The sequence below is a fragment of the Knufia obscura genome (genome assembly GCF_036327395.1).
Source record: "Knufia obscura strain CCFEE 5817 isolate CBS 148926 chromosome Unknown scaffold_1, whole genome shotgun sequence".
NCBI lineage: Eukaryota > Fungi > Ascomycota > Eurotiomycetes > Chaetothyriales > Trichomeriaceae > Knufia > Knufia obscura.
Window position 1 is genome coordinate 2,653,472 of NW_027042687.1, and position 18,473 is coordinate 2,671,944.

The window sequence follows — 18,473 nt, forward strand, 5'->3', positions numbered from 1 at the left end:
AGGCGATTGGGCTGAACGTTACCGTTTACGGCTCACCAAAGATCGTGCCAAGATCTGGTAAGGAGACGTTTGTTCCTAGGCTTTCTTAGAGATGTTTGAGCGTACAGAAGAGAGCTGCGTTCGAAGGTACCAAATATATGGCAATCGAGGCAGACGAGCTTGGTTCGAGCTGCTGTCTCAACACAAATTTGCCAAAGGACAGAGGACAAGTGTTGGAAGGTTCGATTTTTGTTGGACCCGAACTGGAGTTGGGGTGCAGCTGGCCCTGGATTTAGTGTCGGGCTGGCCAATAAGCATGGCTGCATGGACCCCGACTATGCTGCGAGCCCACCTCAACTGCGCTTTGAGCTCTGTGTCTGACGGTGTCAACGACATCACTTTGATCACTTCTCAGCCTGAAAGACAGGCTACTCGGAGGGACTCGAAAATCAACATTCAAAGACCCAGTCAAGCCAATACCGTACGTAGGACCCATATTGGCCCCATTCATGTTGCTGCATAATGAACCGTAGCGTAGAGCACCAATATCTGCTGTGCTTATTTCCGTGTTGTATGAAAAAGAAATAATACCCCTACTGGTCGCTTCCCTACTGTGTTCATACTCGCTCTTGCTTCCATCTCACCTGTCCTCCATTCTCCTAACATACTTGTCCTCTGCGACATTCTCGTTCTTTCTCACAGCGTCGCATCATAGAGGGTTGGACGGTTCAGAAGCACATACACTTTTTGCTGGGGGATCTGGTATTGGCGTTTCTCCAATCCCCTATTCGCTGACAGGTCCATTACTCCCACGGCCGCCTACGACATCCTCCTCAAAATTGGCGACCGCGATACCCTCTTGTGCATGATCATACAATTGTAACATTTTCAACATGGCTGCCGTCAACGGTGTGAACGGCGCCAAAACGCCAAATGGCACCACCAGTGCCTGGCAAGCAAAGCACGACCTTGCTCCCCACTTCATTGGTGGGAACAAGTTGTCGAAAGCTCCTCCCAGCAAAGTCAAGGACTTCGTACAGGCTAGCGATGGCCACTCAGTCATTACGAGCGTGAGCAGCAGCACTTCCGAGCAGAATCTGCAGGGACTGACAAAATCCAGGTTCTGATAGCGAACAACGGTATCGCCGCAGTCAAAGAAATTCGATCAGTGCGAAAATGGGCATACGAGACCTTTGGAGACGAGCGAGCCATTCAATTCACGGTGATGGCTACTCCAGAAGATTTGGCAGCAAATGCCGACTATATAAGGATGGCCGATCAATACGTTGAGGTGCGTCAGATTCCACATCTGCAGTCAAGCGGATCTGGTGGAAGAAGAGTGCGAAAGCTGACATATTTCTACAGGTCCCCGGTGGCACAAACAACAACAACTATGCCAACGTCGAACTCATCGTCGATATCGCCGAGCGGACTGGCGCCCATGCCGTGTGGGCTGGCTGGGGTCACGCCTCAGAGAACCCGAAACTCCCTGAATCCTTAGCAGCCTCCCCGAAAAAGATCATCTTCATTGGCCCTCCTGGTTCTGCCATGAGATCACTAGGTGACAAGATCTCCTCTACAATCGTCGCACAGCACGCTAAGGTACCATGTATACCGTGGTCCGGTGAAGGTGTGGCAGACGTCGAAGTTGACAAGGAGGGTATTGTCACAGTCACAGATGAGACATATGCCAAGGGTTGCGTCAACTCACCCGAAGAAGGTCTCGAAGCAGCGAGAAAAATAGGCTTCCCAGTCATGGTAAAGGCTTCAGAAGGTGGTGGTGGCAAGGGTATTCGAAAGGTCGACAACGAATCCGACTTTGTCAGCCTGTACAACGCTGCAGCAAGCGAGATTCCAGGCTCGCCAATCTTCATCATGAAGTTGGCTGGCAATGCTCGACATCTCGAAGTCCAACTGCTGGCTGACCAGTATGGCAACAATATTTCACTGTTCGGCAGAGATTGCTCGGTACAGCGAAGACATCAGAAGATTATCGAAGAAGCTCCTGTGACCATTGCTGGGCCTGAGATCTTCCGGCAGATGGAGGCCGCCGCAGTCAGACTCGGTGAGCTGGTCGGTTATGTCTCGGCAGGTACAGTAGAATACCTCTACTCGCACGCTGACAACGCCTTTTACTTCCTCGAGTTGAACCCTCGTCTGCAAGTCGAGCATCCTACCACCGAAATGGTTAGTGGTGTCAACTTGCCCGCTGCTCAGCTTCAAGTTGCTATGGGTATCCCGTTGCACAGGGTCCGTGACATTAGATTGTTGTACGGAGTGGATCCCCATACCACCAGCGAGATCGATTTCCACTTCAGCAAGCCAGAGAGCATGAAGTTGCAGAGAAGACCGCAGGCAAAGGGCCATTGCACGGCTTGCCGTATCACCTCTGAAGACCCTAATGAAGGCTTCAAGCCATCGGGCGGTACCATTCACGATCTCAACTTCCGATCTTCCTCAAATGTCTGGGGTTATTTCTCAGTGTCTTCGGCATCCAGTATCCACAGCTTCTCCGATTCACAGTTTGGCCACATTTTTGCTTACGGCGAGAATCGAGCTGCCTCGCGGAAGCATATGATCGTTGCATTGAAGGAGTTGAACATTCGTGGTGACTTCAAGACAACCGTCGAATATCTAATTAGACTGCTCGAAACACCAGCATTCGAGGGTAACACCATCACAACTGGATGGCTTGATCAACTTATCACCAACAAGCTGACGGCTGAACGACCTGATCCGGTGTTGGCTGTCATTGCAGGTGCCACCACCAAGGCTCACGTTGCAAGCGAAGGCTGCATCGCAGAATACCGAAAAGGCCTTGAGAAGGGACAAGTGCCTTCCAAGGACATCCTGAAAACTGTATTCGGCATTGACTTCATTTACGACGGCGAGCGATACAAATTCACTGCTACTCGATCGAGCAAGACCAGCTACCACTTGTTCATCAATGGCACAAAATGCACTGTTGGCGTGCGACCACTTGCTGATGGTGGTCTTCTCATGCTGCTTGGCGGCAAATCCCACAGTATCTACTGGAAGGACGAGCCAGGTGCGACTCGTGTCTCGGTCGATGGCAAGACAGCGCTTCTCGAACAAGAGAACGACCCAACGCAGCTGAAGACGCCATCGCCTGGTAAGCTGGTGAAATTCACCGTTGAGAATGGTGACCATGTCAGTGCTGGCCAGCCATTTGCCGAGGTCGAAGTTATGAAGATGTACATGCCTCTGATTGCCTCTGAGGATGGCATTGTACAATTCATCAAGCAGCCAGGTACGACACTGGAAGCCGGCGATATTCTTGGTATACTCGCTTTGGACGATCCATCCAGAGTCAAGACTGCTCAGAACTTCGTTGGCAAGCTGCCAGATTTAGGACCACCTCAACTTCCTGGTAACAAGCCACCCCAGCGGTTTGCACTTGCATACGAGGTCCTCGACAGTATCCTGCAAGGTTACGATAACCAAGTCGTCTTGGCTCCGACACTGAAGGACCTGATCAGTGTCCTTAGAGACCCTGAGTTGCCATATGGTGAATGGTCTGCACAATCCTCTGCTCTACACTCAAGAACACCACAAAAGCTGGACGCTCAACTGGAAGAGATTGTCAAACGTGCGCATTCCCGCCATGCAGAGTTTCCCTCCAAGCAACTGACCAGGACATTGAACAAGTTTTGCGAAGACAACCTCTCAGCAGCAAATGCAGCCACACTTCGATCCACTCTGCAGCCCCTGATTGATGTCATGAACAAATACGCTGATGGTCTGCAAGTTCACGAGTACTCTGTGTTCATTGGCCTCCTCGACCAATACTACGCAGTTGAGAAGCAGTTCTCTTCAGGCGTTCTCCGGGACGAAGATGTCATTCTCAAGCTTCGAGAGCAGAACAGGGACGACGTCAACCCAGTCGTCCAGCAGGTACTCTCACATACAAGGACGGCATCCAAGAACAACCTTATCGTTGCCATCTTGCATGCTTACAGACCAAATCAACCAGGTGTTGGCGATGTCGCCAAATACTTTAAACCTGTTTTGAGACGATTGACTGAGCTGGAAGGCCGCAACACTGCCAAGGTCGCTCTCAAGGCCCGTGAGATTCTTATTCAATGTGCGCTCCCGTCCCTCGAGGAGCGAGCTTCACAAATGGAGCACATCCTCAAGTCCTCAGTCTTGCAATCAACATACGGTGAGTCGCGACGGGAGCACAGAGAGCCAGATCTCGATGTGCTTAAGGACGTCGTTGATTCTCAGTACACTGTCTTCGACGTTCTACCGTTGTTCTTCGCCCACCAGGACCCGTGGGTCGGTCTTGCCGCCCTCGAAACCTACATCCGACGATCATACAGAGCGTATATTGTCAAGGAAGTCAACTACCACAATGATGTCGAGCCACCGTTCTTCCTGTCATGGGACTTCGTTCTTCGACGGGTCGGCCAGTCAGAGTTCGGTTTGCCCCTGCAGTCTTCATACCCTTCAGAACCAAGTACACCTCCTGGGAAAGGCAACCCATTCAAGCGAGTCACCTCTGTCAGCGACTTGTCGTACCTCAACAAGTTGCAGGGTGAAGAAGCTCCGACGAGGAAAGGAGTCATCGTCGCCTGCCAGTATCTGGACGACGCCGATGAAGTTCTTGCTCGTGCTCTTGAGGTATTCCCTAAAGGTACCGCTAAGCAGGCGCCTAGCACGCTCTCCATCCCGCTCGAGCGACGTCAATCACAAGCTGCCAAGCAAGATGACGACGACCTTACTGGGGTCTTGAACGTTGCTATTAGAAACGACGAAGGCATGACTGACGATGAGCTTTTGGCCCGTGCCTCTGCTCTGATCGCTGACTATAGAGATGATCTTGCTGCACGCAAGGTCCGACGAGTCACCTTCATCTGCGGCCACAAGGATGGCGCCTACCCAGGCTACCTCACTTTCCGAGGGCCTACTTATGAGGAAGACGTCGGTATCCGACACGTTGAGCCTGCTCTTGCCTTCCAGCTAGAACTTGGACGTCTATCCAAATTCAAGATCAAGCCTGTTTTTACTGAGAACAGGAACATCCATATCTTTGAAGCCTACGGAAAGGGTAATGAGAACGATAAAATCGTTGACAAGCGATACTTCACACGCGCTGTGGTCCGACCAGGCCGCCTGAAGGACGATATCCCAACAGCAGAATACCTGATTTCTGAGACCGATAGGCTGGTCAACGATATCCTGGATGCTCTTGAGATTATCGGCAACAACAACTCCGATTTGAACCACATCTTCATCAATTTCACTCCTGTTTTCCCGCTCCAGCCACAGGATGTCGAGGAGCAGCTGGCCGGCTTCCTAGAGCGCTTTGGCCGGAGACTCTGGCGATTGCGGGTCACTGGTGCTGAACTTCGCATCCTCTGCACCGATCCTGAGTCTGGGCTCCCATTCCCTCTCCGTGTTGTGATCAACAATACCTCTGGTTATGTGGTCAAAGTTGAGTCCTATGTCGAGAGGAAGTCCAAGTCCGGCGAGTGGGTCTTCGAAAGTATTAGTGGTACACAAGTTGGATCGATGCACATGCGACCTGTCTCGACACCATACCCTATCAAGGAATGGCTTCAGCCGAAGCGGAACAAGGCTCACTTGATGGGCACACAGTATGTCTACGACTTCCCAGAGTTGTTCAGACAGGCTGTTCAAAACAGCTGGGCAAAGGCAGTCGCCAAACACCCTGCTCTTGCTGAGTCAAGACCCCAGGCTGGATCCTGCATCGACTACAAGGAGCTTGTGATCGATGATGCCGACAACTTGGCCGAAGTCGCTCGTGAACCAGGCACCAACAACTGCGGTATGGTTGGTTGGCTCATCACAGCCAGAACTCCTGAGTATCCACGAGGCAGACGCTTTGTTGTTGTCGCCAACGACATTACCTACCAGATCGGTTCATTTGGTCCTCTGGAAGATGCATTCTTCAACCAGTGCACTGAGTTCGCTCGCAAGCTGGGTATCCCACGTATCTACCTGTCTGCAAACTCAGGAGCTCGTATTGGTATGGCTGATGAGCTTATTCCACACTTCTCAGTCGCCTGGAACGACGAGGAAAATCAGAATGGTGGCTTCAAGTATCTCTACCTCACACCAGAGAAGAGAAAGACCGTGCCGGAGAAGGAAGTCATCACTGAGGAGATTACAGACGAAGGGGAGACCCGACATAGAATCACCACTATCGTTGGCGCCAAGGATGGTCTTGGTGTTGAGTGCTTGCGGGGTTCCGGTCTCATTGCCGGTGCCACCTCTAAGGCTTACGAGGATATCTTCACGCTCACCTTGGTCACTTGCCGATCTGTCGGCATTGGTGCTTACCTTGTTCGTCTAGGTCAACGTGCCATTCAGATTGAGGGTCAGCCAATCATCCTTACTGGTGCTCCTGCATTGAACAAGGTCTTGGGACGAGAAGTCTACACGTCCAATCTTCAGCTTGGTGGCACTCAGATCATGCACAAGAATGGTGTGTCTCATATGACTGCCAACGACGATTTCCAGGGTGTTGAGCAGATTGTCGAATGGCTATCGTTCGTGCCAGACAAGAAGGGTAACCCGGTGCCCATCAGCCCGTCTGCTGATCCTTGGGATCGAGACATTACATTCTACCCACCAGGTCGAGGTGCACCATACGATGTGCGGCATCTAATCGCTGGTACAGAGACTGCTGACGGCTTCGTGTCTGGTCTATTTGACAAAGACTCCTTTACAGAGGCACTCGGCGGGTGGGCACGTACCGTTGTCGTTGGTCGTGCTCGACTCGCCGGTATCCCCATGGGTGTTATCGCGGTGGAGAGCAGAACCGTTGAGAACGTCACTCCTGCCGATCCTGCTAACGCCGACTCGATGGAACAAATCACGCAAGAAGCCGGTGGTGTCTGGTACCCGAACTCCGCCTTCAAGACCGCCCAAGCCCTCAAGGACTTCAACTATGGTGAACAGCTTCCAGTCATGATTCTGGCGAACTGGCGTGGTTTCTCCGGCGGTCAACGTGACATGTACAACGAAGTGCTCAAGTACGGCTCATACATTGTTGACGCACTCGTCAAGTACGAGCAGCCTGTATTCGTGTATATTCCACCATTTGGTGAGCTGCGTGGTGGCTCCTGGGTCGTGGTTGATCCTACCATCAACCCTGAGCAGATGGAGATGTACGCTGATGAGGATGCCCGAGGTGGTGTTCTCGAACCAGAAGGTATTGTTGGCATCAAATACCGAAAGGACAAGCAGCTTGAGACCATGTCAAGACTTGACCCTGAATATGCTCAGCTCAAGGCTCAATCGCTGGCTAAGGACCTCACTGCAGAGCAAGCATCTGCTATCAAGGCTAAGATGACGGAGCGAGAGACCCTCCTCGGCCCTGTTTACCAGCAAATCGCGATCCAGTTTGCCGATCTGCACGATCGAGCAGGTCGTATGCAAGCCAAAGGCGTGATCCGCATGGGTCTCAAGTGGAAGAACGCTAGACGGTTCTTCTACTGGCGATTGCGACGACGTTTGTCGGAGGAGGTCCTCATCAAGAGAATGTCCTCTGTCGCACCAAGCACACCGTATACGTCATCTGAGCGCATCGCGCAAAGAGACCAATACCTCGGCATGCTCAAGAACTGGTCTGGCATGCTTGATGTGGAGTTTGACAAGGATGATAAGAAGGTTGCAGAGTGGTACGAGAGCCACAGGAAGGATGTGTATGCCAGAATTGATGCTGTCAAGAGCGATGCGATCAGCAAGAAGGTGGCTGAGCTGTTGATGGCGAACAAGGAGGGTGGTCTGAAGGGTGTGAGAGAGGTGCTTAGCTTGGTACCTACAAACGAGAGGGAGAACCTGGTGAGGTACTTGACTGGTGCATAAGGATGAAACATAATACAAAGGATATCAGTGTCCATGTTCATGAGGGATGTTAGTGTGCTTGTACCAGTCTGTGTATGTTTGAGCTGTGCGGGTAGTTGAGCGATTTAGGGCATGGGCAGGAACGGGAGACAGGGACTGCTTTGTCTGGCGCTGCTTGATTGCTTTCTTGTTAGATCTCTAGTTTGATGGAAGTTTTTAGACATCATGACTTTGCCTCTCTCCCTGACATACGGTTCTGTTTAGCTCCCTGTTCGGTCGTGAGAGTGATCTTCCGATTTGTTCTTTGGCCAACCATGCCGTACCAGGTGAAGCAGTATCGGGCGGAATAATGATACGCCGAAGATATCTCGACTTCCGTGACCACTTGACAGCCGCGCCTGACCCCTTGACGTGGACATGTCCCATGCCTAACGACGAACGATGATCTAAATTTCTCACCACGGCTGCGAAGCCGTCTTTCTATGCCTGAAACCTCGACTGATACCTACGAGCTCTCAGAATTGTACAAGATGGACCGAATCAAGCGCTTCTTCGAGCCTTCTCCGGCATACGCTCCAATCGATACCGCACCACATGAGGAAGAGGAGGATGACAGCTCGTCTCAGACGCTCGAGGACAGTGAAGAACAGCCCTTCTCATGGCTCGAGTACTCGATCTTCCTGCTGCTGGGTGTGGCAATGCTCTGGGCATGGAACATGTTCCTCGCAGCTGCACCCTACTTCCAGAGCAGATTCAAGAATGACAAATGGATTCTCAACCACTTCCAGGCCGCTGAGATCTCAGTCTCAACCATTACGAATCTGTTGTCCATGGTTGTGCTGTCGAAGATGCAGAAGAACGCATCCTATCCCAAGAGAATCTGTGCGAGCTTGGTGATCAATGCGATCTGCTTCACCATCCTCGCAATATCCACCCTTGTCAAGACTTCAGCAGGCGTATACTTTGGTTTCTTGCTTGTGGCCATCTTTGCTGCGAGCTTGAGTACGGGCTTGATTCAAAATGGTCTCTTTGCGTTCGCGTCGGGCTTCGGAAGAGGAGAATATACACAGGCGATCATGACAGGCCAGGCAGTGGCAGGTGTTCTGCCACCACTTACGCAGATCATCTCTGTCGTTGTTACGAGCAAGCCAGAGCAATCTGCGGGCGCAGCAGCAGCGAACAACACAAGCGCATTCATCTACTTCATCACGGCCACAGTAATCTCTGTTCTGGCCCTGCTAGCATTCTTCTACCTCCTACGTCGGAATGCGCAGGCTGAAGCCCTTCGATCCGCAAAAGACACTACTGTCCACGGTACCGGTGAAGGCGACATGGCAGCATCCTATCATTCATCAGCATCTACATCCGAACGAGCCACCGTCGGCCTCTACACTCTATTCTGCAAACTTCCATTCTTATCCCTCGGCGTGTTCACCTGCTTCGCCATCACCATGATCGGATTCCCCGTCTTTACGGCCTCTATCTTCAGCGTGTCCGGCATCGACAGCGCAATATTCATACCCCTCGCCTTCCTAGTCTGGAATGTTGGTGATCTTTTCGGTCGGCTTGTAACGATAAGTCCGAAGCTCAGTCTGACCCATTACCCATTCGCATTATTCTGTATCAGCGGCGCAAGACTGGTGTTCATACCACTGTACTTTTTGTGTAATATCAAGGAGCGGGGCGCTGTTGTTGCGAGCGATTTCTTCTACCTCTTCGTTGTGCAGTTTCTGTATGGACTGACTAATGGTTATGTTGGGAGTGAGTGCATGATGGGCGCGGGCGAATGGGTTGGACCTGAGGAGAGGGAAGCGGCTGGTGGGTTCATGGGATTGATGCTTGTGGGTGGGTTGACTGCTGGAAGTTTGTTGAGTTTTGCATTGGGAGACGTATGAAGACATAGCAGGTGGGCTCTCGAATCCTGAAATCTTACTTTGAACATTGCTTTTTAGCATGTTCGGTTGACGTCTTCCAACTACAACGCCTTCGTCTCTCTGACCACCAGGTATCATAGCCTTCCTTGGCGTTTCTTTCACTTGACGCGAGTATGGCAGGATCTGTGTCATTACGCCACTCGGCTCGGCACAAAGCATCGAGTTACTGAAAGTGCAAGCACTACTGAAGGCATATACAAACAGCGTAAGTGAATCTTTCGCCGCAAAAGAAACCTACAAATGCTCGGGAATTCCCTTCTCTCTTCCGCCTTTTCCTACCACCAACCTCTTCTCGAATACTACTCTTTGTCAAGGCTCTTCTTGAGACATTGACAGAGATCATTCCATAAAATCCTCCTCATACCAATCAATCTCTCCACTCAACCATTCACAACCTCATCGCCCAGCAAACATGAACACACGACCAACCCACGAGGAGCAAGACGCGCAAAACAGCCACATGACCTTCGCCAAATACCTCGAAACCAGCAGCGACCCCTTCTTCACAACGCCCCCCAACAACATCGAGACATCCCTCACATACACCATCTCCAGCAGTACCGGCTCCCTCAAAATGACCCTGCCCCACGCCAACATCGCCCACCACAACCTCACCAACGCCTACTTCGGCGGCGCCGGCCACAGAACACCAGAAGACATCGCCCACTGGAACGAGCACGGCGTCTATCCTGCACGCGATGTGAACGGTGTCACGATCTGCGTCCAGTTCACCATCAAGACACCGCCACCGCACAGCAAACTGCTGTACGACGATATGGTGGTGAGCTTGCCGGCGGAGAAGGTGAGGACACTGGCTGGTCTCAAGGCTCGCACTGCGATGGTGTGGAAGGAGAAATACGATGATCATGGAGTTGAGGATCCGGGCAGGGTCAGTAACGATATGGTGCGTGTTGCGGCGATGGAGGATCATGGGAGTGTTAAGTTGCAAATGTTTCATGATTTGCCGGATCAGGAGGCGTATCAGGCTTGGTATGAGCGGAGTGTTGTCCATGGGCGGGGTCAATGGGTGCATGTGAGACTGTTCCTGAAATAGGATAAGGAAAGGCAGGGAGAGGCTCGGCGGGGATTGCAGAGAATGTGACGTTGGGGGAGGCGTTAAGGATATGGAGGTGTGAGAAGTGGTTGAAATAGAGTGTTTAGGGTCGGAAGAAATGGCCGTTGCGAATACATTCACGGGCTCGAGGCAACGATAGAGACGTGCTTATAAAAGCAAAGCATGCCCAGGATAGCGCGCTACCGCCAACCCGAAATGAATAAGTTCCTATCAATTATGTACTTCTCAGTGCTGTGTGATGATTGATTGAGCCACCTTCCAACACACCTTGTACCAGCATCGAATCAAAGCGACACAACGTCTGGTGGCTGCGAAGGAGACAGGCTTCTGAGCAACGAGCGAAACCTGATTGATTGTTCTGTATTCATACTCGCAAAAACCACGACGTAGAAACAAGTCAAGGGAATCCATGTAGTAACCTGAATTTTCGTACACGACTTCATTCATTGGGTGCTGCCCAATGCGCTGCCACTGCCGCTCTTCTATGCTCTATCCTCTCGTTCTGTATCAGCTCAATTATTGGTTTATGCTTTCCGCGCCTCGCTAACCACCTTCACCAAAAATCTGCATCTGAACAACCATCACAAGACACCCACGATCATTCATGTAAGCAACAACACACGCTTATGAAACCTTCGATGATTCAGCTGAGAACTTTGTCAGATGCCTGTCAACAAGACGTCAGCTTATCACATACTGAAGAGTGAGGACGTTAACTTACCATTACCCCACAACCTTTGAACAAGCTGTGTTCCAGAACACCATTTGAGTGAGAGTATGCCGTTGAAAAAAGTCTTGCATCCTTATCAATACCAAGTCAATGTGCTTGTACGCACAGCGTAAGCAAGGACGACATACCATTTCGAGATCATATCTCCTCTGGCCAACAGGACCCTCAAGCGAACAAGTCATCCCCAGTCAGTGGCTCCCCAAGGTCATATGTCATTCCAACGGAGAGCGTAGGGTCTCGGCCATGAACAACGTTCCTGTCAAACCACTCCAGATACTGCACCTCCGTAACCGCTTCCTCACAATTTGCAATCACTGGTAGTAGTCTCGGACCATGAGATTCCGCAAGTTCAACGGTGATTCGATTCAAGTCGACACCCCCTTCAGGCATCTTGACACGGCAAGCTCGGAAATGACGCTCCCAGTGCTGAGCTGCGGCCTTCTTGAGGGCTTTGATGGTGGGACATCTGGCAGCGGCGTATGACTTGGGACTGCACTGCATCTCGCCATTGTCGTTGGTGACAATGCTGGCATGGACGGATATATTTACGCCCGCGACTGGTCTTGCCGAGTATCTGCCTGTTGCGAAGTGCTCAAGAACGTCTTGGGGTGTTTTGTTGCCGGCGCCTCCTTGTTGCGAGATGTGGTTCTGAGCGGTGATGGCGTACACGAATGGGTCGAAATTGGGGGGCGCGTTGCTGACTCGGGCGGAGGCCTCGGCGAGGGCTACGAGGTCGTGAAGGGGCTGGAGGCATGGTAGGAGCTGACCATTTGGTTGTAGAGCGATGGTTGTTGATGATGTGTCATCTTGAGGGCCGGCTTGCTTTGGTGCCTTGACGGGGCGGCTGGAGGTCGTCGGTTCCAGAGCTGTGGCTGCTGGACGTTTGTTGGTGATGTTGTTTTCGAGTGGTTGCCTGCCTGTGGCCATTGATCGAGTATGCGGTGTCTGCGGTTGTGGTTGTAGTGACAGTGAGCTGAATTGGAATGTTGGTTCGGAAGAGGGTGTGCTGGTCATGTTAGGGACGTTAGGTGCTTGTCGTGGCACTTCCATGACATCTGCCATATCCTCATCTATACCTATGGCGGGGTTGTCAGTGGCTAGGATACACATCTCGAATTGCGCTTTACCTTGCGACCCGCCGATGCGTTCTGGGTGACTGTCCACGATGTACAGTCGTTTCAATGATGAGTAGGGTAAGCGAAAGGATGCTGTGGAAAATGCAGGTGTAAGGTTATCGACACGGTAGTATAATTGGTGGTTGCAGTCGAACTAAACTGTGGACAATCTTGCGGTGAGGGAAGTAGCGATGGTCATGGAAGAAACAAAGCTTTTATGGTATGCGGGTTTGCCTTAGTGACGTTCATCGATATAGTGAAAGTCTGGCGTTCGTTCCAAGTGCTTCACTCACTTGCACTGCTGTCCTGTGGCGTATGAGGGATTCAGGTCGTCAATAGTAGGTTGCCGACGTCACTAGTATCAGTTCGACGACAGCTGAGGCATATTGATGTTAAGCAATGTATTATCTCCATACATGGTAGCGCGTGCTGCGTGGTGACCTACAGTCTTACGCGTGGAAAATTGGCCTGAGACCGTATCGTGTTCAGCGTCACCCATTTACTTCATCTTGCACACTTAGAGGCTTCAACATCATGTTCCCTTTGTCTGGCCCAGCAGTCGGCAAAGGACCATATAAGGACGCTAGACCCAAGTCTGAAGCTTGAGCATAGTGCCTCACGAGATCCCTCACCTGCTCGTGCTGTTTGATTATATCAGTCAGTAGAAGAGTCCTCAATCATGAAGCACGTTTCACCTGGACCACGTCACGTAGTGCCACCTAGAAAGTGCTTCGATGGAGTTGTTTAGCCCTGGTAAGCAGCCTCTCAATGTAGCGATGTGGATGCGACGTGCGCACTATCAGATGTTGTTGGAGATGGCGAGTGGTTCGAGAATGGTGGCATCAGTGATATGTTACACCCTCCTTCAAGCCTCCCACCCTCTCGCACCGACTTGCTAAGTTTGACCCTGGGTATTAGGCGGATTTGGTCCTCTCTTCGTCGACCAAACGTGCTGCTAGAGAGATCATCGTGGTGTGAGTACTTTGTCCTGGAATTGACCATGGTGAGGGCTATGCGCATGTCTCAGACAATTTTTCTGTCGCCCGAAGTTGGAACATTGTCTGTTTGAGGTGGCACAGTAGGATCGTCTATAGCTTCAAGCATCGGTACTATAGACGAGTATTGATAGTATATACGACAGAATAGCAAGGTAATGCTGCAGTCATTAGAAATGCTGGTACTGCTGTGAGCGGACATATAACGGATTGCATTAAGCAGCAGAGTAAATTCGAATATTTTCGGCGGAAGCCAGGTTGGCGGGTACCAATCGCAGCTGCTAGAGCTGCGTGGACCGTACAAAGCTACATAGTCTCTGGTGACAGATCAGTCGTACAGCTAGCAAGCTGTTGTGAGGCAAGTTCCGTACCGTATAGACTGGTGATGGCCTGATGCATAGCGTCCTCGCAATAAGTGCTTTTGTTGGTGCCGGTCCTGGCGTTGGAGTCTGGCGGGATAGCGATATGAAATGGGCATGCAGATCAAAGGCACTCACCCGTTGCTGAAAGAGCAAAGGACGACTTGATAAAGCAGGTTGGAAGTCAGCATCGAAAGAGCTCTCTGTCATTGCACACTGTGAAGCCAAGGTCGGAATTCTATTTTTAGCAGATCCTCAAAGCGGATTCCATTGCGGATAGCTAGCTACCTTAGCCAGCTTCCTACAAGATGTTCTTGGATGTTCTTTTCTACTGCTATGTTGTTAGACGGCTGTCTGAGGACACTCATCTATCCGCGTGTCGCCTTTCGTCGTCATCCCCTCTCCTCTTGCTGTTCATCGTTCACATGCCTCGGCAAGTATTCACAGCTGGTCGCAGAGGAGTATCTGTTACTGCTGGTGGTTCATGGTCTGCAACTCCCTGTTTGCAGTCAATTCGAATGCATGACGCAGTCTGCAATAGGTACTCTGCATCTAGCATTATTGACGTGTTACTCGTATCACGCCGCAGTCGATCATGCAGAGCGATGATGACTTTAGGACGAGCATACCGGTTCGAGAAAAGGGTTGCAAGTACGAGTTTCCCAGCCAGCAGCTAGTGAACCACATAAACTTGTCAATGATACGGTGCTGTCCCTACCCTCTAATTGAGTAATCCCAGAATGATCAGAGTGCCTTGCTGTGCTCATGATTGAATGAGGAGGCAGTGCTTGACCTCAGTGGTTAAGAATCTCGGACATGGCAGTATCGACGCGAATTACTTGTCGTTCCGATGACTGATGGGACGAAAGTGGCTACCATGGCATGGAAGGAATGATGATAGCGGAAAAGGAACTAGGGTGGTGTACTCCCATAAGAGCAGTGCCATTCGGTAAGTAGTCTTAATTCGCTACAGGTTAGGAAGGTCTCCTCTTATTTACTGGGACAAGTCATAGCGACAGTAACTTAGATAGAGAGGAGATGCAGTTAGTTATATGGATATTTAGACTCGTGAAACTCCTATCGGAGTAGTCTAAGTATAGCGAGACATCCTGCTTACTCTGAAAAGCCACCTTTTCGACACGCACGGAATTGCCACTGATCAGACTCACCGATAAACTCGCTCACCTTGATGAGGACGAAAGGCACAGAAACCCAGCGCCGTCACAAGTAACGGTAGTGCCGTTCACTCAGTGGGTCGATGCTTGCGCATCGCTGAGAGTTGATGACCTTTCTCTGCGAAGAAGATATCCTTCAATTGGAATGCCCTCTGGGCCACCACTAATGTCGGATCTTTCGATGGCTGATCTGCCATGGAAGGGGGGCCCACCACCATCGAGATATCCTTTTGATTCGAGAAACATCTTTTCGACACGCACGGAGTAGCCATAAGGCGCACCGATAAACTACGCTCCCCTTGACTTCTTGCTAAGGACAAAAGAGTCCAGAGCCGTTGCCAAGTAACGGTAGTGTCGTGCACTCAGTGGGTCGACGCTTTCACGCCGCTGAGAGTTGATCGCTTCTCTGCAATCTTCGTCGAAGTCTGCTCTCAAAGTATGCCCCATGTCCCGCTCATTGCCCTCGGACCCTCGAAACACATGTTGGACCTTTCGACGGCTGGGCTGTCATTAAGAGGCAAGCCCAGTACCGCCGATGCGTCCCCGTTGCTTTGGAAAAGTCTTTGCATCACGCACGGTCTTGCCATGATAGCTCACCGAATCGTAGCTCACCTCAGCAGCTCCCAATGGAAATGAGGGTGGGAGGCACGGAGGCCCCTCACCGTCTCTGAGAAACTATCGTGACGGGCATCCAGGAGCCTAAGCCGTCTAGTATGCCAACCTTTCCACAGTGCCTCGACGTGGCCCTGCTTGGATTTGTCACCCCATGTCCCACAGTTGTCGTCCTTGCCATGGTCTCCGACTCTTCTTCGACCAAGATCTGGTCTGGTTAGTCTGTATCATCGAGGAATTGTGGGTAACGTACCATCTCAGAGAGAAGACCTCACCACGCCACAAGCGCGACCCTTCCTATAGCTCGCAGACGACCACAGCCAAAGCAGACCTACCTCTTCCATGCAGGTGGGGGCTTTGAATCCAAACCACACGGCCCTACTTTACCATCACCTAGGCAGTTACTAAGGCAGACTGAATGCACCAGAGCAGCGCTGCTTCGGATCCAGATAGCGATACATGGATTCCCGCTAGGGCCTAGTCACACAGTCTATTCCGGGTCATATCTGCTCTGACTGTGATCGCTGCCCTCTGAAAACCATGATGCAGATCATCGATCTGCTTGTAACCTAAGTTGTGTCAGTCAGAGATGTAATCAAGACAAAAAAGTTGAAGCTGAACTTACCTTAGCTGCAATGAGCTCCAGCCACCATAGTCGACCTCTTTGAGATTTCCCATGAATGCGCAAGTTGTTGATTTGGTTGTTGAGTTGCGCATTGAATAATCTGTAGAAGAAAAGAGGAAAGAAATGTTGCAGGTGGGAGATTTGGGGTTTATGTAGTCTGGAGGAAGGCGCGAGATCAACCTGGCTCCACTTTCCAGATGTCACTTGTGTGCAGGACACTTGTCGTGTTTGGGGCTGTGTTGGCGAAAAGATCAGGCAGAAGGAGGGTTGGAAGCGGGTAGAAGGGGAGGAAAGTGCAAGTAAACGGAGAACACAGGGAAGGCGGGAATGATCTTGTGGTCTGATTGGTTTTAGAGGGGGGTGGGAGTGCAGGTAAACGAGGACAATGGGAAAAGCTGCAATGATCTTTTGGTCTGATTGGTTGATATTGTACATTTCCGATGTCTTGGCTTGTAGTCTACCTGATTCTTTGTTGTAAATTCTCGCGCTAGTTAGTGTCACTTGTAGTATTGAGCAGGCAGCTCTGATCTAAACGTGACTCCCAGCCTCGTAACCACTTGCACCTTGCACAGCCTCGAGAATAGGAACTTCGTTCGGTGACATGACCAGCCTCCAAGATGTTCCACAGACTGACTGGCGTGGCGTGCTCTCTCCTACGTCGCTACCCCTGACGTCACGTGACGACAGTCTTCAAACTTTATGCTGTGGTCGAGAATCTCATTGGGAGAGGAGACAGTCGCTGATGGCTGTTTCGTCAACTTTTTATGCCGATGTTACTGTGTCGACCTTTCTCGCGAAATTCGTGGAGTATGCGCACCACTGGGTCTTCGACACGTAGCCGTACCATGGTAGCAATATTTTGTAGCCCTTAAATATCTATCACAAATGCTTGGCTCATCTCACGCCCATCTGCTGTCTGATCGCCATGACTTGTGCTCGTTCAGTAGGCGGCAATTGGTCGACGGTCTGCTGGCTCATGCCCAAGATTTGCTGTAACAGTTGGTCTTGATTTGGTTGTTGCTGTTGAGGAGGAGGTTGCGGCGGCGGCTGTTGATGCTGTGGAAGTGGAGGAGGGGCACCGTATGGTGGCTGCATGGGTCGTGGCGGCATTCCTGGTAGTTGCTGGCCTGGAATGGGCGGGGGAGGGAAGCCAGGGTATTGCGGATGTTGTTGTGGAGGAGGTGGAAAGGGGTGTTGTGGCAGCTGCTGAGGAGGCGGGATCATTGGCGGAGGTTGTACTGGGGCGGGCGGCTGTCGCTGTTGAGGCTGTTCGAGAACTTGTTGGAAGATCTTCTCATCGACCAGACCCATCAAGAGCAGTGCTTGGAAGATTGCGTAGGAGAGTTGTGGTTGCTGCCTCAGTAATTCTGTAGTCCGTGCTGGTTCTGATATGGCGAGCGACTTCATCTGAGTCAGTATGTCGAGGAGGGTCTGTGGAGGTAGTGTACTGAGGGTTTGCGAGATGGCATCTGTAGCTTTGAGGTTCGGAGGTAGGTCGACGCCTGGAGGGAGAGCGGGCAGGGCAGGCTGACCGGGTTGGCCATTCAGAGCTGGATCGGCAGCAGGTTTGTCTTGATCTCCTTGTCCTCCTGACTCTTTGTTGTTCTGGTGAGGCCAATCCACCCTGATCTTCCTCCCACCAACTTCGTAGTCATTCAGATTTCTGACGGCTGAAGCAGCTGCATCGGTGTCGGCAAAGGTCGCAAAGCCGTACCCTCTAGGTTTTCCGGTGTTGCTATCTGTCATCAACCTGAAACTTGAGACCTGACCGGCTTGATTGAGAATGCCGACTATCTGCTCCTCGCTAAGATCTACGCTGGGTTAGCAGGCTCTTCACAGTGTCGCATTCTGATCCAAGACTTACTGAATGGGATGTTCCCAATGAAGACTTCTTTTGATACTCCAGGCGCCATGATCGCAGAATTCAAAGGTCCAGAAGTAACAAGAAGCAATGCGACAGGGCTGATGGGATGTCAAATCATACCTAAACAAAGGCTTCAGATGCGATCGCATTCTTGGGCTCTTTGGCTGCGGAGGA

General features: G+C 51.3%; 5 protein-coding genes across 5 annotated transcripts; 3 read left to right on the forward strand and 2 right to left on the reverse strand.

Annotated features, from left to right (window-relative positions):
- Window positions 1–872: 872 nt before the first annotated feature.
- ACC1 (acetyl-coenzyme-A carboxylase) lies at window positions 873–7,836 on the forward strand (the record flags this gene model as incomplete). Its single annotated transcript, XM_064869452.1, has 3 exons — window positions 873–1,049; window positions 1,100–1,270; window positions 1,345–7,836. The coding sequence occupies 3 exons, from the start codon at window positions 873–875 to the stop codon at window positions 7,834–7,836; spliced, it is 6,840 nt and encodes a 2,279-aa protein (XP_064734949.1).
- A 509-nt stretch (window positions 7,837–8,345) lies between these two features.
- On the forward strand, window positions 8,346–9,710 carry PMZ80_001004 (uncharacterized protein; the record flags this gene model as incomplete). The annotated part of the gene is made up of 1 exon (XM_064869453.1): window positions 8,346–9,710. The coding sequence occupies one exon, from the start codon at window positions 8,346–8,348 to the stop codon at window positions 9,708–9,710; it is 1,365 nt and encodes a 454-aa protein (XP_064734950.1).
- Window positions 9,711–10,161: 451 nt separating this feature from the next.
- PMZ80_001005 (uncharacterized protein) lies at window positions 10,162–10,803 on the forward strand (the record flags this gene model as incomplete). Its single annotated transcript, XM_064869454.1, has 1 exon — window positions 10,162–10,803. One exon carries the CDS (start codon window positions 10,162–10,164, stop codon window positions 10,801–10,803), a length of 642 nt encoding a protein of 213 aa, XP_064734951.1.
- A 916-nt stretch (window positions 10,804–11,719) lies between these two features.
- On the reverse strand, window positions 11,720–12,664 carry PMZ80_001006 (uncharacterized protein; the record flags this gene model as incomplete). The annotated part of the gene is made up of 1 exon (XM_064869455.1): window positions 11,720–12,664. The coding sequence occupies one exon, from the start codon at window positions 12,662–12,664 to the stop codon at window positions 11,720–11,722; it is 945 nt and encodes a 314-aa protein (XP_064734952.1).
- A 4,665-nt stretch (window positions 12,665–17,329) lies between these two features.
- On the reverse strand, window positions 17,330–18,348 carry PMZ80_001007 (uncharacterized protein; the record flags this gene model as incomplete). Its single annotated transcript, XM_064869456.1, has 2 exons — window positions 17,330–18,246; window positions 18,300–18,348. The coding sequence occupies 2 exons, from the start codon at window positions 18,346–18,348 to the stop codon at window positions 17,330–17,332; spliced, it is 966 nt and encodes a 321-aa protein (XP_064734953.1).
- Between the last annotated feature and the right edge of the window lie 125 nt (window positions 18,349–18,473).